The sequence below is a fragment of the Panthera uncia genome, assembly GCF_023721935.1.
Source record: "Panthera uncia isolate 11264 chromosome C1 unlocalized genomic scaffold, Puncia_PCG_1.0 HiC_scaffold_4, whole genome shotgun sequence".
Lineage (NCBI taxonomy): Eukaryota > Metazoa > Chordata > Mammalia > Carnivora > Felidae > Panthera > Panthera uncia.
The window spans coordinates 8,415,721-8,438,832 of NW_026057585.1; the positions used below are offsets into that span (position 1 = coordinate 8,415,721).

At 35.0% G+C, this 23,112-nt stretch overlaps 1 protein-coding gene across 3 annotated transcripts in view; it reads right to left on the reverse strand.

The window, feature by feature from the left end:
- The window catches only part of SYCP1 (synaptonemal complex protein 1), a 123,166-nt gene that overhangs the window by 79,998 nt on the left and 20,056 nt on the right, over positions 1-23,112 (reverse strand). For all 3 annotated transcript variants that reach the window (XM_049616501.1, XM_049616499.1, XM_049616500.1), the window contains exons 9-15: positions 17,298-17,356; positions 15,801-15,870; positions 14,788-14,861; positions 12,333-12,441; positions 4,928-5,022; positions 4,277-4,461; positions 2,763-2,830 (exon numbers count right to left, since the gene is read on the reverse strand). In XM_049616501.1, coding sequence (XP_049472458.1) covers positions 2,763-2,830; positions 4,277-4,461; positions 4,928-5,022; positions 12,333-12,441; positions 14,788-14,861; positions 15,801-15,870; positions 17,298-17,356 — 660 coding nt within the window. The remainder of the gene's footprint in view (positions 1-2,762; positions 2,831-4,276; positions 4,462-4,927; positions 5,023-12,332; positions 12,442-14,787; positions 14,862-15,800; positions 15,871-17,297; positions 17,357-23,112) is intronic.

Sequence of the window (23,112 nt, forward strand, 5' to 3'; positions counted from 1 at the left end):
GGATTCTGTGTCTCCTTCTCTCTCTCTGCCACTCACCTGCTTGTGCGTGCACTCTCTCTCTCTGTCTCTGTCTCTCTCTCAACAAATGAATAAACATATTTTTTAAAAATTAAAAAAAAAAAAAAGATTCTCTTTCCCTCTGCCTCTCCCCACCCAGCTCATGCATGTGCTCTCTACCAAAAACAAAAAAAGGCAAATTAAACATATCTAAAGACTGAATTATTAGGGAGAAGCCAAAAAACTTTTTTCCCAAAATTCCCCTCAAAATAAACTAAAAAGTAAAGAGTTTAAGAGAGAAATTTTAAAATATAAAGGACTGGGGCGCCTGGGTGGCTCAGTTGGTAAAGCGTCTGACTTCGGCTCAGGCCATGATCTCATGGCTTGTTAAGTTCAAGCCCTGTTTGGGGCTCTGTGCTGACAGCTCAGAGCCTGGAACCTGCTTCTGATTCTATGTCTCTCTCTCTCTGCCCCTTCCCCACTCGTGCTCGCTCTCTCTCTCTCTCTCTCTCTCTCAAGAATAAAAAACATTAAAAAAATTTTTTTAAATAAAAATATAAAAGATTCAGAATTTCTAAAATCCACCTATCAAAATTTACAGAGAACAATGACACTAGAAAAGAAGAATTAAGAGAACTTTTCAGAGCTGAAGACAGTGTCCTCAGATTCAAGAGCTCACCAAATGCTAGCAAAAGTGTGATATGATTCCACTTTTAAAAGATAGTCTCTCATGCCTGTACCACTCAAACAGCTTCTAATATGATTTCTCCTCTTTGTCCTTTTCCTATCATCATTCCCCACCCACCACCAAATTTATCTGCCATACAAAAGTGGCAGTGATCCTCTAAAAATGTAAACCACAGGCACCTGGGTGGCTTAGTCGGTTAAGCGTCTGACTTTGGCTCAGGTCATGATCTCATGGTTCATGAGTTTGAGCCCTGGTAGGACTCTGCACTGACAGCATGGAGCCTGCTTGGGATTCTCTCTCTCTCTCTCTCTCTCTCTCTCTCTCTGGCCCCTTCCCCACCTGTGTGCACCCTCTAATAAATATTTTTTAAAAAGACAAAGATTCGCAAGATAGAGTTAAATTAGTTAGATCTTACAAGCTAGATAGATATTAAAAGTTAGACAACAGCACTGGATAACCAATTAGAAGTGAAAAGTAAGGGAGAAAGAACAGTACAGAATATCATTCAAGATTTTGATTTTGAGAACTATACTATTAACCAAAGAAGGAAATAAGCTAATGCTCAGTACTTATGTCATTGTTAATGCTGCTCTCCTACACATAATGCTTTATACATTCCATCATTCTCTACAACTACCCAAAGCCTCTTTATACCTTAAAGTCTACTTTTAAAATCTACCTCTTCTAGAGAATCATTTCCAATTCTGCAGTCCACATTGATACCTTTGGCTTCCTCTTGTCATCAGCATTAACACATCTCCATCAGCAACAAGTCTGTGAGCATTCACCCCAAATACATACTTATATATCGTGTAAAATTTTAAAATATAAATGTGTACTACACTATTCATTATGAAATATATGCAAAGCATAAGATAAATAGAAACTCTAAATATTCCCTTCTCTTAATAGAATTCTTGCTCATCCCCTCATTGCTCTAATGATTTTATGTGTTCAACCTTTCTCTCATTAGAGATTTCTCTATTATGAGAAAAATCACCTTATGCATTTGATTTGTTAATCTGACAATAACAGCCACTTAACTTCAATATCAGACTGAATTGTTACAAATAAATATCCACTAAAGATATTTTAAGGACTAAAATTATTCCTTAGTCTACCACATTCAATTGAATAATTCTAAGAAAGCAGGTATGTGCAGTGATTTAAAATACTACATTATGCTTTGAAGGAAGATTTAAAAATTAGATGAAAATTGCATTTACAGTCATTGTAATATAAAATAATACCAAAGGAATTATTTACCACTGAAAAGTACAATTTTGGATGCTCAAAGATTGGTCTAGTCTATAGTGGGAGATTAAGCATTGCCAAAGGAAAGGCATAAATAAGTTTTGAAAGTTCAACCAAACATCCTAACAAGGCAAAATTTCTTACAATTATTTTAATTACACAATTTCTCAAACCTAATAATAAAGTTTACAGAATGTTGTGGAGACAGTCTAGAAAACACCTGCAAATTCCTGAGTTAATTTATAAAAATAATTCTTTTCACCAAAATTGGAAAAATGTTTTTATAGCTTTATAATTCTCCACATCTGTACATATGAAGATTTGTAAATATGAAATACAGGAGTTAAATTATGATTAGCTAATTAAAGGGTTATAAATTCACAAAATAACTACAGAACTTCTTTCTCTTTTGGCCATGAAATCTATTGAGTATTAACAATACTACATGACAAAACAGGATAGCATTCTCCTATAGATAGTTCATAATCCAACATGACTAATCAATAAAATGTCAAAATTCAATTAAAATATAACAGACCTTTTCCATTAAGAATTATTAAGGCCTCTAAATCCTAAAATAAGAAAAATAAACTAGAAACATCTCTTAAGCTCCTTCCACTTCTAGACATCTATGAATTGCATAATGGCACAGAATAGTCTTTCTTAAGGTTTAAATTTTCTGTCTTTGAAAATCAAATTAAAAGTTACAAAATAATTATTATTGATAAATGACAAAGGAGAAACTATATTATAATCTGAAATAGCATTTATATCTGTATAATAGACTAATATTATCACGTACACGTTATTCTCTAAATCTTACCGAGTTCACGTGATTTCTGCTGAAGCTTCATGGTAAGTATTTTCAATTGATCTTCACTTTTTTCCAATCTTGTAAAATATTAATTTACATGTAAAACATTCTTTTAATCACAATTCATCTAGTAACTAAAACTGGTGCAATTTAACAATATATCTTTCACAGATTCACCCAATTAAACAATTTTTGAGTACCTACCATGCCATATAGTATAACATTTCAAAATAAGGTATCACTATTATTAATCAATAGTTGTATATTAATTATATCTGCATAAAACCTTAAAGCTTATGGTCACAATTTATCTCTTAGCTATTGATGATAATCAAATTAATGCATCCTAGAACTTTAAAAGAGACTGAATATGTAACTACTGTTACATTGAATTCTGCCTTAGAAACAATATAAATGTGAGAATTGGGCAATCCGCTTAACTCTTCTAGCTTTCTGCTTCCTCATCTATAAAACTGAGGTAATTGGGGGCCCCTGGGTGGCTCACTCAGTTAAGCATCCGACTTCAGCTCAGGTCATATCTCGCTGCTGGTGGGTTTGAGCCCTGCATCGGGTTCTGTGCTGACAGCTTGGAGCCTGGAGCCTGCTTCAGATTCTGTGTCTACCTCTTTCTCTCCCCTCCCCAGTTCTCTCTCTCTCTTTCCCTCTCTCTCTCTCTCTCTCAAAAATAAATACTTAAAAAAAAATTTTAACTGAAATAATTGGAACAGATGATATTTAAGCTAACTTACAATTTCAAAATTTGAAAATAACCTATAATATCAACAAAGAATATATAAGATGAGCTGAAGTAGAAAAACTAGCTTTTCTTCCACCACCATACATAAGCAGTAGAGAAGAAATACTACTAGGTTCGGGTCATGAATTCACAGAAAAGCGTGTTCCTGTCTTTCATCCTACTAGACTTACTAAACCCTAATGCTAATGGGACAAAAATAATAACTTAGGCCTCATAACACAGCTTTAAAAATACACATATAGTGAAAACAGAGTAAGTTTTTAATTCAAGCTTTAGACAAACTGTTATTTAGATGAAATTCAAATGAATATCTTATATATAATATTCACTAATTCATTAATTTAATAAAAAAAATGTTTTGAGTACCTACCCTATACCAGGCTAGTACTAATTTTATACATCAGAGAGGTTACAGACCCAAGTAAAACAAACTCACAACCTGGGAAGTTATTTCTATGAAGCTAATAATGATCCACAGTTTAATTAAATACGTCCTATCACTGCATCAGCATTTATGAGCTTGTTTATATAGCTGGACTCTGTGGCCAAGTATGCATGGGAACTATCCTAAAGAATACCTGCTATCTTCTCCCAGGACACCTGCCTACCTAATACAAACTTTTAAAATGTATTCCCATTTTATAAATTAAAAAAGAGACTTGGTTACAGATACTATAGGAATTAGAAGTCACTTGACAATGAATAGAAAATACAGTGAATATTGGAAATAAATTGTTTTTATCTAGCTAAATAAAAATAGCTTTACCTTTGCTGTTCTGTTGTCAATAATTCTTTCAAGCTGCAGACAGAAGTTTTAAGTTCAGTAACCACAAATGAATGAGCAGCTTTAGCTTTGTTAAATTCTTCCATCTGAGTTTCTTTTTCTCCAGTGAGCTGATATATTTTTTTTGTTGCTACCTGTAAATCTTCCTCTAAAGCTTTCTGAGTAATCTAAATGAAATAAAATACAAAACAAAAGCTATAATCCAAGGGCCTTAAGAAAAAAAACTGAACTCATCTGCCTTTGCCGCCTCTCCTCCCTCCTTATTATTCTATCACCCTCCTCCATTACCCCACCCTGGCCAATTTCAATGCCCATTCAGTATTCCTACTTCAATTTACCATTCTCCCAAAGCCAACCTATAGTCCCAACCTCCCAATGGAGTCTTCTTAGCCCACAGTGTTCTTTCCATTTTTAGAACTACTGTAACAATTTTAGCCTGAATCACTCTGTTGGTATTTAGCAGAGTCTTCTATTTTATACTTTTGATGCGTTTTTACCCAATGTTTCTAATTATAAGCATTTTGTAGACTGGGATGAAGTTCCGGGTCCTTGTACACAGTATTAGCATTTTATAAGTATTTATTGATTCGTAGTGTGAGGCTTATCACACACAAATCAGTTTTTAAATCATACCACGCTTCTTTGCAAAGACATTTTAGTATCTTCTAGTTCTGATGTCAAATGATCCTGCTTCTCATTTGATTCTTTTAAGTTTTCATTCTGTAATTCTAAAAAAGAGAGTTGTGGATTGGTAGTACTTAATAAAAAAATACATACCAAGAAAACAAATTATTTGTTCAACTACTTTTCTTTCCTCCATGAGATACTCCAAAATGAAGGAAAATTATGCAAATATAGATGCACTGATATTGGCATCATCTACTTTTACTGACTTTTCAAGACTATTAACTCCCAAGCACTCACCAGTAAACATGAGGATGTTTGATGCTACATTTTAATAACAGCTAAACAAAGGAAACAATATAAATATTCAATAGGAGATAAATTAAATTATGATGGTACATACACACAATGGCATACCATGTAACCACTATAAAAGATAACGGACTTTATTCCAAATTGGAATACATATTCACAGAATATGTATTAAATAAAAAGGGCAGAATAAAAAGGGCAAGTTTAAACGGTATTTATAGAAATAATGCATATGAAAGGAAACAATACAAAAATATTGTAAGTAATTTACCTCTTAATGGTGAAATTATTCAATACTTTATTTTTATCATTGCACATCTTGATTTTTAGTTTTCTAAAATATTACATTTATATATTGAAATATTATGAAAAAAGGCTTTTGACTCTATAGCTAATATTTATTAAATACTAAATGTTACGTACTAGTCTATGTGCTTTATATGTGTGCATTCTACTTTTAAACCTCATGGAAAAAATAGGGTGAAAAAAAAGTTCATGCTCTTCCCTGGATTCAAATTATTCTATGTCCTCTTACTAGCTACCTAAACTTAGGCATGATAATAACTAGTCTGTCACTACTTTTCTCAACTGGAGAAAGAGAATAATCATAGTTATTCATATCCTGAAGGATTAAACAAAATAATGCAACTTAAAATGATTAACCACAGTGTCTAGCATATATAGTCAATTAGTGTTAACGATTAGCATGATAATGATGGTGTAAACTAGAAACTGGGCCTTAAAAATTCATGGTATTTACAATGCAAGCAGACAAATAATCAATGATAACTGCTGATGGGCACTCACTCAGAAATTCTGGAAATATACAGACGGGGAACTTAAGCCAAAAAGGATCAATAAAAGTTAGAGGCAAGGGGAGACAGACATAAAGAGGGAAAGTTCAAGGAAGGCTTCCAGAAAGTGACAGATCAGTTCAAACATTTGAAAGCCAGTAAGAATTAATAAGAGTAGTGGGAGCTAGGAGAGAAAGAAATATCACAGACAGGTCAAAGAGCATGTACAAAGACAAAAATGAAAGAGACGAGATGACACATCTAAATGTCTAAATGAAATGCATTTCAGTAGCATGAAACATAAAGTAAGAGGGAAGAATCATAGCAATTATGGTTAGAAAAATAACAAGGACAAGATAACAGGATTTATATGACTTGTTCAGAGGTAGTTCAGAAGTCATAAACACTATGAAAAATGATGAAAGATGCTAGACCACAGAATGTTTCAAGTTCATATTTTTTTAAAGTTCCACTCTGAAAATCTGGGTAGAAATGAAAAGGTTAGTGGTCCACCTCTGAAAACAAAATGGGAAAAATAGATCTGGAGAGAGGAAAATGATTACCAAAGACTATGGTGTCTGCTATGGTACTATTTATTATAGTCTGGTAATAAATGTCTCCTCTGAGAAATCATAATCACAAACTAGTACTTCAGCATGTATGAGAACTGAATGTATGCTGCTTGAATGTTCTAAAAAGCTCCAAGCCGAAACTTAATTTGAAATGTCCTTAAGTTCACCCAGGAATCCAGAACTGCTAATGCAAATTTTCTCTGTAGAAATTTACTTCCAATCCAAGTCTTAAAGAAGTTCCACAGATGAAGTTACATGACCTCAAAATCACAAGAGAAAACAAAGCACCATGAGCAGAGTCAGCATAATAAATGAAAGGCGTACTTGGATCTGCAAAAATTTCAGATGTTAAAATTACTGGCTGTGGATTAAAAAAAAAAAAAAGTATTATAACATTCTTTAAAAACTAAAAAAGGAAGATATCTATAAACTAAATAAAACTTCTAGAAAAGACTTTTTTTAATTTTTTTTTAACGTTTATTTATTTTTGAGACAGAGACAGAGCATGAACGGGGGAGGGTCAGAGAGAGAGAGGGAGACACAGAATCTGAAACAGGCTCCAGGCTCTGAGCTGTCAGCACAGAGCCCGACGCGGGGCTTGAACTCACGAACCGCAAGATCATGACCTGAGCCGAAATCGGACGCTTAACCAGCTGAGCCACCCAGGCGCCCCTAGAAATGACATTTACAAAACTGAAACTGAAAATTCCATTGGGGTAATGAGTAAGGTATGTCATTCAAACATTCCTCTAAAAAGGCATAAAAACCCAGGATCAAATATTAAGAATATTAAAATCATTAAGCTCCTGACAAAATCGTAAGAAATTACCAGGACCAAGTGAAGGAGAAAACAGAAACTTGGAGAACATAAGCACAGAAACCCTCTTTTGCCCTGAAAGCATTTGCAGATCCTGGCAAAGTTAGACTTTTGATTTGAAATGAGGTGATGAAAAAATGAGGTCAGGAAAAGAAACATGAAAACCCAAAAAGACTGTATAAGACAAAGAATCCAAGAACTGAAGCGCCTGGGTGGCTCAGTCAATTGAGCGTCCCACTTCGGCTCAGGTCATGATCTTGCACTTCATGGGTTCAAGCCCCATGTCAGGCTCTGCGCTGACATCTCAGAGCCTGGAGCCTACTTCAGATTCTGTGTCTCCCTCTTTCTCTCCACCCCTCCCCAGCTTTCCTCGCTCTCCTCTCGCTCTCTCAAAAATAAACAAACATTAAAAAAGGAAAGGAATCCAAGAACTAAACCTCTATACAATAAGCTGACACACTGTTTATGTAAAGGAAGCCAAAGGAAACCAATCCTCAAGCAGATTTGCAGCCCAGGTTCCCATGACCTGAGTGGTCCAAGGAACCCGAAGCCTTGAAACTGAAGCTCGGAGCCTGGAGCCTGGAGCCTGGAGCCTGGAGCCTGCTTTGGATTCTGTGTCTCGTTCTCTCTCTGCCCCTCTCCCACTTGTGCTCTGTCTCATTCTGTCTCTCAAAAATAAATAATAGGGGCGCCTGGGTGGCGCAGTTGGTTAAGTGTCCGACTTCAACCAGGTCACGATCTCACAGTCCCTGAGTTCGAGCCCCGCGTCAGGCTCTGGGCTGATGGCTCGGAGCCTGGAGCCTGTTTCAGATTCTGTGTCTCCCTCTCTCTCTGCCCCTCCCCCATTCATGCTCTGTCTCTCTCTGTCCCAAAAATAAATAAAAAACGTTGAAAAAAAAATTAAAAAAATAAAATAAAATAAATAATAAATGTAAAAGAAAAAAAAATTTGAATAGACCCATAACCACTAAAGAAATTAAATCTTACTCAAAAACCTCCCAACAAACAAGACTCCAGGGCCAGACAGCTTTCCAGGGGAATTCTACCAAACATTTAAGTAAGAGTTAATACCTATTCTTTTGAAACTGTTCCGAAAAATACAAATGGCAGAAAAACTTCCAAACTCATTCTATAAGACCAGCCACTATCTTGATTCCAAAACTAGATAAAGACCCCCACTAAAAAGGAGAACCACAGCCCAATTTCCCTGATGAACATGGATGCAAAAATTCCCAACAAGATACCAGCAAACCAAATCCAACATTACATTAAAAGAATTATTCACCACAATCAAGTGGGATTTATTCCTGGGATACAGGACTGGTTCAACATCTACAAATCAACCAACATGATACATCACATTAATAAAAAATTAAAAAAACTACATGATCCTCTAAATAGAGAAAAACCATTTGACAGTATACAGCATCCTTTCTTGATAAAAACCCTCAAGAAAGCAGGGACAAAAAGGAACATACCTCAACATCACAAATGCTATATAGGGAAGACCCACAGCTAATATCAACCTCAATGGGGAAAAACTGAGAGCTTTCCCTCTAAGGTCAAGAACATGACAGAGATGTCCACTCTCACCACTGTTGTTCAAGATGGTGTTGGAAGTCCCGGCCTCAACATTCAGACAACAAAAAGAAATAAAAGGCATTCAAATCCACATGAAAGAAGTCAACTTTTCACTATTCACAGATGACATGATACTCGACATGAAAAACCCAGAAGACTCCACCAAAAAACTGCTACAACTGATACATGAAATCAGCAAAGTCACAGGATATTAAATCAATGTACAGAAATCTGTGGAATATCTATACACCAATAATGAAGCAGCAGCAAGAGTAATCAAGGAATTGATCCCATTTACAACTGCACTGAAAACTATAAAATACCAAGGAATAAACTTAACCAAAGAGGTAAAAGATCTATATGCTGAAAACTACGGAAGACACAAGAAATGAAAAAACATTCCATGCTCATGGATTGGAAGAACAAATATTGTTAAAATGTCAATACTACAGAAAGCAATCTATGTAGTCAATGCAATCCCTATCAAAATAACACCAGCATTCTTCACAGAGCCAGAACAAAGAATTCTAAAATTTGTATGGAACCAGAAAAAACCCTGAACAGCCAGAGTAATGTTAAAAAAGAAAACCAAAGCTGGAGGCATCACAATTCTGGACTTCAAGCTGTATTACAAAGCTGTAATCATCAAGACAGTATGATATTGGCACAAAAACAGACACATGAATCAACGGAACAGAATAGAGAACCCAGAAATAGACCCACAAATGTATGGCCAACTAATCTTTGACAAAGCAGGAAAGAATATCCAGTGGAAAAAAGGGAGTCCCTTCAGCATATGATGTTGGGAAAACTGGACAGTGACATGCAGAATGAACCTGGACCACTGTCTTACACAAAAATAAACTCAAAATGGATGAAAGACCAAAATGTAAGACAGAAAATCATCAAAATCCTAGAGGAGAAAACAGGCAATCTTTTTGACCATGGCCACAGCAACTACTTCTAGACATGTCTCCGGAGGCAAGGGAAACAAAAGCAAAAATAACTATTATATTTCATCAAGATAAAAAGTTTCTGCACAGTGAAGGAAACAATCAACAAAACTAAAAGGCAACCAATGGAATGGAAAAAGATATTTGCAATGACATACTGGATAATTGGTTAGTATCCAAAATCTATAAAGAACTTACCAAACTCAATGCCCAAAAAACAAATAACCCAGTGAAGAAATGGGCAGAAGACATGAACTTTTCCAAAGAGGACATCCAGATGGCTAACAGACACATGAAAAGATGCTCAATATCACTCATCATCAGGGAAATACAAATCAAAACCACAATGAGATACCACCTCACACTGGTCAGAATGGCTAATATTAACAACTCAGGAAACAACAGATGTAGAATTACCCTACAACCCAGCAATTGCACTACTAGGTATTTATCTGAAGGATACAAAAATGCTGATTCAAAGGGTCACATACATCCCAATGTTTATAGTAGCTCTATCAACAATAGCTACATTATGGAAAGATCCCAAATGTCCATTGACTGACGAATGGATAAAGAAGATGTGGTATATATAAACAATGGAAAATTACTTGGCAATCAAAAAAAATGAAATCTTGCCATTTGCAACAACATGGATGGAACTAAAGTGTACTATGCTAACCGAAATGAGACAGAGAAAGATATATATCGTGTGATTTCACTCATATGTGGAATTTAAGAAACAAAAGAAATGAACATAGGGAAAGGGAAGGAAAAATAAGACAAAAACAGAGAGAGAGACAAACCATAAGAAACTCTTAAAGTACAGAGAACAAACTGAAGGTTGCTGGAGGGGTACTGGATGGGGGGGGGGATGGACTAAAGGGGGAATGGGCATTAAGGAGGGCACTTGCTGGGATGAGCACTGGGTATTACATGCAAGTGATGAATCACTAAATTCTACTTATGAAATCATTATTACACTATATGTGAACTTGGATTTAAATAAAACTTTAAAAATAATTTAAATATTTTAAAAATAAATTAAAAAGAAAAGCAAATTAGACACAGAAGGTGGGATTAGGTAACAGGTCAATAGAAGATCTCCCAACTGAAACAAAGAGAAAAAATAAAAGATATACCGCATATGGGACACAATGAAAAGTAACTTAAATGAATGCATTTCAGTGCTTATGAGTCTGCAGAATCACAGAGAATTAGTTACTTAGTACCAGGAAATTGTTTCCAGTTTAAATGATAAGATTAAACATTCATTCATCCTAACAACTCTTTAGCTATTATGTACACAGCAATATGCTAGGCATTGAATTACACAGATACTTAATGAAATACAGCCCTGCCTGCAAGATACCCATAGTCACAGATGAGTAATGGTTAAGCCATTCTTAAGAATAAGGAGTTCACTGGAATTTAGGCAAAATATTTGGAGTGGAGGTAAGAGGCTCACTTGTGGTAGAGGAAGTAGCCAAAATCATGATGGAGAGATAAGAAGAACAAAAAATGTATGGGAAGTTAAACTATTTCATACCTGGAGTATACCGATTTAGTAATAACAGTAATGTAAAATGAGTGGGCAACGTTTCACCCAAACTATGTAATCATTTGCCATGTGAAAAAAAGAATTTTTTTTTGAGAGAAGTGACAAATATCACAAGATCTATATGATGCTCTGGAAGGTATACAGTATTTCACAAAGTGTATTATGCCTTCCAAGTGCCCTGCCACCTAAACAAGTTTGAAAAATATTCAATAAGGTGGTCTAAACATAACATGACATTCAAGAACCTTCACAATCTGATCCAAACATTCTTTTCCAGTCATGTACCTGAGTTCTCTAAGATATAAACACACAAATCAGTGTTTCAAATATACCCTAACTCTGACACTTCTATGACTTGCACAAGGCATTTCTTCTGCCTACATTCTCCCCTCCAATTCAGTAGAGAAACTTTAATCATCAAAGGTATATTTAGTTTAACAAGCAATTTTCCCTAATACCTTTCCCAATACCTCTAGAGTGTTCCCAGGGTATTCATTCATTCATGAAATATTTATTGAGTATGCTGTGTGCCAAACACTGTTCTAGGCACTTGGAATGCATCAGTAAACAAAAGAAAGAAAATCCCTGTTTTCTTGAAGCATTTTGTTGAAATTCTGAAGAAAGGGACAGTATGGAAAAGTGAAAAGAGCATATGTACACTGAAAAATCTCCCTAAGTGACTCTATTACACCCTCCTCCAAAGATCCATGTTGAGAATTACAGCACTAGAAAGCATTACGACAAAACTGTAATGAAAGCCAAAATTTTAAATATAACAAGAGTAATACACAAGACACATTGTTATATTTTCTTATGTAAATTCTTACTTGTCTTTTCCTCTAATCGATTAACTTTATCTCTGGATTCCTCCAGCAGAAATACCAAATCTTTCATTTCATTTTCTTTCTCAGTATTTTGGACCAATAGTAGTGATACCTAAAATGAAATATTTAAATAATACAATATAAATACGAAAAATTAAATATAACACCTTAGCATTTACCATTACCTACGATTATTTATGTATTTGTTTATATGCTTTTCAACTGGTTGTGCCTGGCATTTAGTACATATTTGCATAATAAACATTTACTAAGTGAATGAACAAACTAATATGATCTACCCAATGATCTACGCGATATTATAATATGCATTTCAAGTTAGTACTTAGAATACACAGATAATGAAATAGATATATAATGAAATCTATTGGCTCATTTATTCCATAAATATTATGGAGCACCTACTTCATTCCACAAACCATAATAAGCATTGAGTATACAGAGATAAGGAAACTTACCTTAAAGAAACTCAGAGCCTACACCAGGAGACAACTATACTTGAATATTATTAGTAACAGGACAAAATGTTATATGAATCAGCGCGCGCACACACACACACACACACACACACACACACACACCTAAATCAGTCTTAGAGGATGTAAATAAAAATTCATCCTTCTCACAGTACTGAATTGAGTCTTGATAGACAAATAGAAATTAATCAAACACAGAAATTAACATTCTAACTCATACAAGAACACAAAGGATCAAGAGATCATGTTTTATTTAAAGAGCTGAAAATATTCAGATGGCTAGAGTATAGAGTCCATGTGAAGAAAAAGGTAAAAGATAAACTTATAAAGACAAGCTGAAGACTCACAGATTCAAGATGGCAGAAAGACCTGTCTGCCCTGTATTCAATTCCAAATCACCCAAGAAATAACCAGGAGAACAAAGACAAATTCCATTTCCCATGAAACTATGAGACTTCTATCACCCAAACCACAATATGTAAAGAAGGAAAGCAGTTAAAAGGAATGGAAAATGATGTAGTATAGAAAAGCAAGGTCAAACCTAAGAGCCTACACAGGGAAGATACTATTGAGAAGCAAAACAATTCAATCCCAAAGGACTCCAGAATGTTTCAAGAATTAGAGGCAACAGACACTGTGGAAGGTAGGTATAAAAAAGACTAAGTATAAAGAGGCTATTTGGAAGTCTGTATAAAGCGTATTAAAACCTCCCCAGGTCCACTTAATCCTCCTTTTTCGGACTCTCCTCCTTGATAGCCAATGTAGTCAGAGAACTAACCTGACTAAAGATACAGACGTAGTCATATTGAAAAAGAGAATCTCTAAACCTAGGTTTTCTAATCACAGGGAGGGTTGTAATGAAAGGTCAGCCTGTGGAATAGTAAAACTCATTCTGTCCTTCCTACTCTGCCAGCCTCAATCCAAAATGCCATCAGTCAAGTCTGTAACACCATGCAGGAATTTGGAGAATTAAAAAAAAAAAAAAAAGCATTATAAATAATGACATTTAGGAGTCCATAGCAAAACACTAGTTGGCCACGCCACCATTTCACAGGGAACCCCACCAATCTATAAGCCCTGCCCATGCACCCAGAACTCCAACAAGCTTTTTAGCACTTCCTTCTTCTTTTGTGTTCTTTATAATATTCACAATTTTAACTTTTAAAAAGGCCTTCTCTCAGAAATCTGGTTTAAAAGTTCAGTTACAATATGGAAAATTATTAAGTCTTTCAAAAGATCTAAGCCTTAACACATAAATTTAACCAGAATTTAAAAATACAAGTATCTTCTCTGTACTTTCAATTAACTTTTGTTACTATTGTTTAAGTAGATATCCTTGTTATCTATCATTACAAAGTATCTTATAAAAAATAAAAAAAAAAACTCTGAAAAAATAGGGGGAGACAGAAAGAAGGGGATTCCTTTCTATAAAACATTTTCCATTGGTAAGCATGACTTGAAATTGATTAAGTTGGCATAATAATTGACATTCTTGTGAATGTCAAAGAACACAGACATTATTTTCACATTTTCCACTATGTGACATTAATAGAAAGAAGCAAAAGAGTATTTTAGTTCCCCCTCCTTGGTGTCATTAATACCAAATACATTTCAAAATAAACTGCAAAATAGGAGTTGAGTGGTCAACGATCATCATCTTTACATTTGATAAAATTTTTATCTAAAGTTCTCATAAAATATTTTTGCAGCAATGTTACCCACTAATATAAATATTGTAGAAAATTCACTGAGTTTTTAAAATAGGGCTGCCATTCAGGGCATGCATGTTTGAATCAATGGAAATTAATTCTGCTAGGTAAATAGCTAAGTATTTGGAAATATATATTTAAAATCTCTCACAGAAATTTATCATGCAGTCTGCAATAGATTTCTTTTGAAATTTTAAGTATTTTATGAATTAGCGAATACAAAGAATACAAAGAGTTGATTTTTTTTAAAAATACCTGCTTTTCCTTGTCATTTACTTCCCTCTTATATTCCTCTTCAAGGTGTTGGAATTTTTCATGATCTTCCTTTACTTTAAAAATAAAGCCGATATACTTTAATATCTTAACACAATTACACAATAAAATTTAAAGTTTCTGAGACTTTATTTCACCTCCTTATGTATCTAGATACTAAACCTCAAAGTTCTATCAAGTTAAAACTGCTGTTTTCTTGCTGTTTAATAAAATATTGAATTTAAATAATATCAAAATATAACAAGAAAATTCTATAATTTTTATAACAGCAAATATGTAAAACCTTATACTTTATAACACCCTAACCTGAAATAACAGATTTTAAATATATACAGAGTTGACCCCTGAACAACAAACATTAGGGACACTGACCCCTACACAGTTGAAAATCCACATATACTTTTGACTCCCCAAAAACTGAACTACTAATAGCCTACTGATGACCAGAAGCCTTACCCATAACATGTTTTGTAGGTCATATGTATTATATACTGTATTCTTGCACTAAAGTAAGCTAGAGAAAATGTTAAGAAATTCATAAGAGAAAGTACATTTATAGTACTATGTTGTATTAACTGAAAAAAATCCACAGAAGTGGACCTGCACAGTTCAAATTTGTGTTGTTCAAGGGTCAACTTGTTATTTTATCATGAAACTTTACCAAGAAATGTAAAAATAAGACCAAATCACTCTTCTAAAAAATTAAGTACAAACCATAGTAAGTTTGATTTCAGGGAAAATGTAGCTTTGAAGCCAAAAGACTATTTTTAACATATATCAATTCCCTGCCACATTCCACAAGATTTTGAGGGGTTTACAAAACTCTGAGTACGAAATTTAAAAGACCTGAGGAATCAAACTGAAACTAGGAAAACATTAAAGGAATCTAATTTTTTATTAGATTTATATATTTTTATTTTTATTTTATTTATTTTATTTATTTATATTTTTTATAAACATCAGTAGAGTAATATAAAATTAAATAGGATCCATACATTTAAAATGCATTTCCAATCTGGAATTCTCAGCTTGCCCACGAAGTTCCTCAAAAGCTATTATCATTTTCTGAAATATAAAATTTGACTTTTAAGAATCATACTGACATTTTTTAAATAGGTTCTTCAAACTATGAAAATATTAATAAATTTGTCTCACGATCACTAGATATAAAAACACTCAACTTTGAATAATGAAATTCCCATAACTTGCAATAATTAAATAACTTACTAAAAATGTATTAAGTGCCTACTAAATTAGCTTCCCAGATGCTTAAATGCACTGGAGACATGTTACATACTACCAAACAGCAGCAAAATGATTTTTGGTATTCTAGTCATTTACTTAATAGCCCATATCAAAGTCTATAATTTTACATATTTTTTTGCTTACTTAATTTCTGTCTTCCCCCCACTAAAGTGTAACCTCTGTGAGGTCTCCCTCCTATTAGAGTCCAAATTAACACTTACGTCATTTAGCAGTGTTAAGTTCATTCAGCATTCAACAAATCCTGATTTGCGGATTTGTACGAATTCATTTATTTGTTTAATAAATAGTTACTGAGTATCTACCATGTGCCAGCCACTGTTTTAGGCACTTAGGATATAGGACAAGGTTCTGATAGGGAACCAATTTATATTCCAGGGTAATGGAAAATACTTACATATACATCTATATCAAATAAATGTCATGTGGCTTTCAGCAAAGTTAAACACGGTGAGGAGATAGAGAAAAACTGAAAGGAAAGGTATTTTAGATAAAGTAGTAAGGGGGATAATTAAAAAGGAGAATGAAGCTTAAGAGTTCTCATAAAATCTTGGACACAAAAGTTCTAGACAAAGTCAAAGAACCGAGATCATAAAGAAGTTACAAGTTTGAGAAACATAAAAGAGAATGACTATAGCTGAAAAAGCAAAGTGGAAAACAAGAGGGATAAGAAAGGTAAGGAGGAACCAGACACATTAGTAATACTTTGTATTTTTTTTCAAATTAATGGTTATGTAACATAATGTGATAGTCTCTGACACAGAGTTAATACATTTTTGATAAATTAAGTTAAATGGTGTCACTAACACATAAATTCAAAAGCCACTGAATAACATTAACACACCTAGTACAGAATCTTAATCTTATTGGATATAATCCTATGTCAACAAATAATAATCCTTTTATCAAGAAGAGTTACATATATCTTTGTAGCTATCACTCAATTTTGCTTAGAAATGTCTCTATTTAGCAGTGCCTATGTGGCTCAGTCAGTTGAGCGTCCGACTTCAGCTCAGGTCATGATCTCATGGTTCATGGGTTTGAGTCCTACACATCAGGCTCTGCACTAAAGGCTCGGAGCCTGGAGTCTGGTTCAGATTTTGTGTCTCCCTCTCTCTCTATGCCCCTTCCCTGCTTGTGTGTGCTCGCTCTCTCCCTCTCTCTCTCAAAAATAAACACTTTCTTTAAATGCCTCTGTTTAAAACATTTAACTTTTCACTACAACTTACCTCAATGTTATTATTTAGATCCACATATACTTGCCTAGTTTCTTCCCGTTCATATTCATCTATTAATATAAAATAATTCAGAATTAAATTTAAAAATGATTATAATGCCAATAATACTCAAAATGCCTCAAGAAACCATTAAAATATTTAAAATTCTGTTAGTGAAATGTATTAGTATATCCTGAGTCTCTGAAAATAGTATCAAATGTACAGAATTGTTGATTACTATGTTGTACATCTGAAACTAACATAATGTTGTATGTCAACTCTACTTCAGTAACAAAGTTTTTTAAATAAGCTACTTCATAGTAGTTTCACAGCAAGGCACAGCAAGGCATGATTTTATTTCAACCTCAAAAGTTCTAATTTTCTTTTACCGAATTACTACCCATGAATTTATTCAAACTTTGTAAAATATATTTACAGTTTTAGCCTTTAAAATGAGTAGGGATTTAACAATTATTCTATTAAGTACTTTCTCCTGTGTATATTTATGATTCATAGAGTCCACATGAAAACCAAAGCCCATGATCTCTTGCTCTACTTCTGAGGAGGCAGAAAGGAAGATAAACTTGCTCTTCATGCCTTGAAGTTTAAGAATAGGTGTGGCTCCAGAGAGAAATCCCCTATAAATCCTCTACAACCTTTTTATTTTTCTGGGTGTTTTTTTTTTACCTGAGCAATGATTCCCTCTAGCTATGCTGAGGGGAATGAAGGTAGAAGGCAGTACCTTAATTACAAAGCAGTAACAGACAACGTGGCTGTTCCTTTATCATCCCCCCAAATGAGACCAGCATTACATTAAAGCATGTTAAATTTAAAGATGGTAGGGGCGCCTGAGTGGCTCAGTCGGTTAAGCGTCCAACTTCAGCTCAAGTCATGATCTCACAGTCTGTGAGTTCGAGCCCCGCATCAGGCTCTGTGCTGACAGCTCAGAGCCTGGAGCCTGTTTCAGATTCTGTGTCTCCCTCTCTCTCTGACCCTCCCCCATTCATGCTCTGTCTCTCTCTGTCTCAAAAATAAATAAACGTTAAAAAAAAAAAAATGTAAAGAGGGTATTAGTCCCAGACTCTCAGTAACCAGCTGCAAACAAGAGAATAGCAGCTGTCAATGGGAACCCAAATAACCAAAAAGAGGGTACATGAACTATCTTTAGAAGAATGCAGGTGTGCTAAACCCCTAAAAAATAATGGAGAAAGCTCTGGACTTACAGCATATGAAACAGGAACTGAACCAATTTTATCTGAATATTAAAGGGCTGGAAATAAAGGGCTGGAAAATTTAAGGAAATAGAGGCAGAATATATCAGCATTTGAACAGAAAGATAGTTCATACTTCTCACTCCATCTATTCTGTTTTATATTCACTACTTACACACTTAGTAATACATCTTCTCTATTCCTCAGAAATGATTTGTACCAAAGAACTGCATTCTACTGCCAACATCTCCAATTTTCCCATTACCAATACCATTAGTACTTCCAAGATACCATCCAGCCATTCTTCCAATAGAAAAGTACTGGAAATTAAATAAAACTACAAAAAAGAACATAAACGGGTATAGATATACTTTACAGTTGTCAGAAGCAAGACCCTATAGGTAGTACAAAGTAGGGACTCTGGTAGCTGTTGAGTGTTCCAATGTGGTAATGCAGTATTGTAAAAATATAACCCTACATTTTCTGTTTTTCTTCTTGATATTTATCTATCCATTGATCTATCTCCCTACCCCCCACCTTCACTCCCTTCCCTTTAGCCTCCCTCCCTCTCCCTTCCCCCTCTCCCCCTCCCCCCCCCCCCTCCCCCACACATGCTTTGCCCCAGTTTGGGCAACTAGATCTTTCAGCATGTACTACCTTAAAGAAGAAATGATTCAGGGGTGTCTGGGTGGCTCAGTCGGTTAAGCATCCGACTTCGGCTCAGGTCATGATCTCATGGCTCATGAGTTCGAGCCCCGCGTCAGGCTCTGTGCTGACAGCTCAGAGCCTGGAACCTGCTCCAGATTCTATGTCTCCCTCTCTCTCTCTGCCCCTCTCCCACTCACACTCTCTCTCTATCAAAAATAAATAAACATTTAAAAAATAATTTAGAAAAGAAGAGATGATTCAAACAAAAGCAAAGAAAAACTCTTTGGGTTTCAAAACACCAGATTGGGGATTAAGGGAAGGATTCAGGACATAAACACTAGGTTTTTTAAATATATGAGTCAGAACAAAGATTCTCATCCTCTATGTCAAAGAAATATTTACTAATTTGTGGGAAAAAGCCTTTAGAAGGGGAAGCTAAGAGAGCTTGGTAGGTTCTGGCAGACACTTAAGAAAAGGTTCTGGAGCCCTCTACACTCACCAGACTAAGCCTCAGGGTTGAAGACCACAAAACCCCCAGCGAGTGTGGGCCAACCAAGAGCAGAGTGAGACTATACTTTTTTTCTTCAGTAGGGCTCTAGAAAGATGACAAAACCTAAGAAGAAATGCCTGTGAAGTATATCTAGGCAGATAGGGCTTTAGACAGCTTCCATTACCCTTGTTGCAACACCCGATGCAGCTGAGCATGGTGGGACAAAGCACAGAGAACCAGCAGATCTGAATGGGCCCTGAGGACAGAAATGAGGGAGGACTCAGCAGCAACCTATGTGGACCAGTTACCGAATACCAGTCGAAACGAGAAAAGTCTCCATGGATAACAAATGTCCTTCTCTACCACGTGGTACAATATGGGAACTTCCAAATTTAGATTCAACCCCAGGGGAAGGGGGAAAGTTCCCAAATTTACTAAGATTATGTTTCTTCTACGTTAGCAGCATCAAGGCTTTAAGATACTAAAAATTAAGATTTTTTAATATTTTAAGATATCAAAGTGTTATGCATGTTTCAGTTTATTGATTACAATTATGCAGAATCATAGTTTCTACATTTATCAGAGCATCAGAAAACTAGCCAGAAGGGGCAGAGTTACACAAGGTGAAAAATTTACAAACTGCTCAGGGATCTGCCATACAACTGTAAATATAAAAAGAGGATTCAGCCACTAAACCAGAGGAGGTAAATCCAGACTAAAGTCAGTTTATCACCTAGTTTATTTAGTCTGGATAGTTCTTGCTTTTTTCAATGACATATATGGTGAGAAAACCCACATGAGGCCTACAAAAAAATACTGTCAAACAAAGGAAAGGGAACAACATGAGAGATGTTAAAAGGAATAACCTATCTCTGAAAACAAAGTCTATCTAGAGAACCCAGATGAAGATTTCAGAAAACTATCCAGTATTCTCAACAGAACCAAGAAAATATGGTCAATGAAAGAGGAAGATACAGTGAAAAAAGACAGAACAGGCCACAACAGAAATGCAAGAAATGGGATAAATCAAATGGAAAAATAAATGAGGAGGAAAGGGGCAATGAATTAGATGACACTACAAGAGAATTACAGGTTAGAGGCAGAACAGTACAGAATTGATATTTCAAAAGTCAAACTGGAAATATATGAAACAAACCCAATGAGGGGGAAAATATTAAAACAATTAGAGAAAAGAAGAACTGAAGGCCAACAAACAAGTATTGCCCAAACAAAAATCAGACAGTGCCCAAAGATATCATAAAGCATTCATGAGCTAAAAAAAAGACCGGTACAGATTGAAATGGTTGTACTGACAAAACTGTGAATTATAATGATCAAAAATACACACACACACACATACACACACACATACACACACACACACAATATCTAGGTATAGATCTAGGGAACTGTGATTACCCCCATTTCACAGATGAGGAAATTGTGAGACAGAAAATTATGTTATTTTCCAGGATTCCAAAGCTAGTGAGTAGTGGGACATGATTAAAAACACAGGCGTGCCTGGGGGCACCTGGGTGGCTCAGTCGGTTGAGCGTCTGACTTCAGCTTAAGCCATGATCTCATGGTTTGTGGGTTTGAGCCCAGCATCAGGCTCTGTGCTGACAGTCTGGAGCCTGCTTCAGATTCTGTGTCTCCTTCTCTCTCTGCCCCTCCCCGACTTGTGCTCTGTCTCTGTCTCTCAAAAATAAATAAATGTAAAAAAAAATTTTTTTTTTTTAAACACAGGTGTGCCTGATTAAATCTAGTTTGGATAAATGCAAAGAATGCTATCTGGATCCAAAAATGTAAATGTACATGCAAAGAATGAAGCAAAAAAGAAAATGTAAAGGTTTTAATTAATAGTGAACTCACTAAGCCTATAATGCATTGTGACTATCAAATAAGCTGACCTTAGAGTTCATTAAAGACACCTACAATTAGACAACGAATAGTCCCTTACACAGGTTAAGTTACAAAACTAGATTACCTCAGACAGATCTGGACTCTATAACAAAGATGTTCAACAGATCAACCAAAATGCCAAAAGCACTTAAGAATCTTCAAATGTCTAGGCTAACGACAAGATTCAAAAAGGACAAGAAGCCAGCTTTAAAGATCTAAAGAGATAGCACATAAAAAATGACTTAGACTTTTTCCATATGCCCTAAGGAGAGCTACAATAAGACGACAGAAACTATGTCAAGATTTCAGCTCAACATAAAAATTAAGAGCTGTCCTTAAATGACAATCTTGGGGTTAGTGAGTTTCCATCACTGAATATATTCAAACATAAAAACGACTACCACTTGGTTAGACATGCTATAAAGGAAAGTAGATCAATGGAAATGTAAGTAGACTACAAAAGCTTTAAAGTCTTTCCCAACACTAAAACACTAACTACCTTAGGTTAGGACTTAAGGCTACAAAAAAAAAAAAATGTAAAGAGGGTATTAAAAAAAAAAAAAGCTAACGCAATATTTCGAATGGCAGTCTAAAGAATTCAATATCATTCAGTGTGCAACAGCCATTTAAAGGGTTTTTTTTTAAAGGTGCATCTAAGAACAGATTTGTTCTTTTTTTATTAACCTATCACCTACTATCTTGAAAGACATTGTCTAAAGAACGGACTATACTGAATTAAGATATGATCCCTTGTCCTTAAGCTTGCAGTGAGATGTCTAGCATATAGTAGTAGACAGTCAAATATTTGTTGAGGGAATTCATAAATACAGTACATGGTAAAGGTATACAAAGAAGAGGAGCATCTAAATCAGACTACAAAATTGGGGAATATTTCCCAAGAGTAGTAACATTTATTCTGAGTTTTGAAGGACAAATACGAGCTAAGGAGATGAAGGAAAGAGGATCAGTCAATAAAAAAATATATTCAAAAGCTCAGAAGCATAATCTGTTTAGGGAGTAACAAGTAGTTCTCCATGAGCCTGTATATATGGGAAAGTGGCAAACATCATGCTATCCACCAAAAAACATATGGAAAGCCATTTAATGAATTAGACAGTAACATGATTTGGTCTGTATTTTAGGAAAGCATCAAGGACTCTGTTTTCTGGTAATAGCTAAGTAATTCAGACCAACCCTCCTACTGCAGACAGTTAAAAACCTGGAGGATTTTTTAATTCTTGAAGGAATCAAAGATCTAAAAACATAATGATGAAAACAATCAGGCCAAGAATAGATTGAGGGTTATAATTCAAAAACACCAAACCAACTTCCAGTGCCAGTCAAGATGAAGTAATTCCACTATAGCTTTTCTCTCCCATTACTTACAGCTAAAATCCCTGAATGAAATACATAAAGCAACTACTTCAGGACTCTGAAAAGTAAGCAAAGGCAGATATACTGGAGACAAAAAGTAAAATCTTAAAGAAATGACTCATGGGAAGGTGAGTTTCCTGTTAAGGTTTTTTCCTATCTTCCCTCCTAACAGTAGCCAAAGTGTAAGGCCCCAGCAGAACTG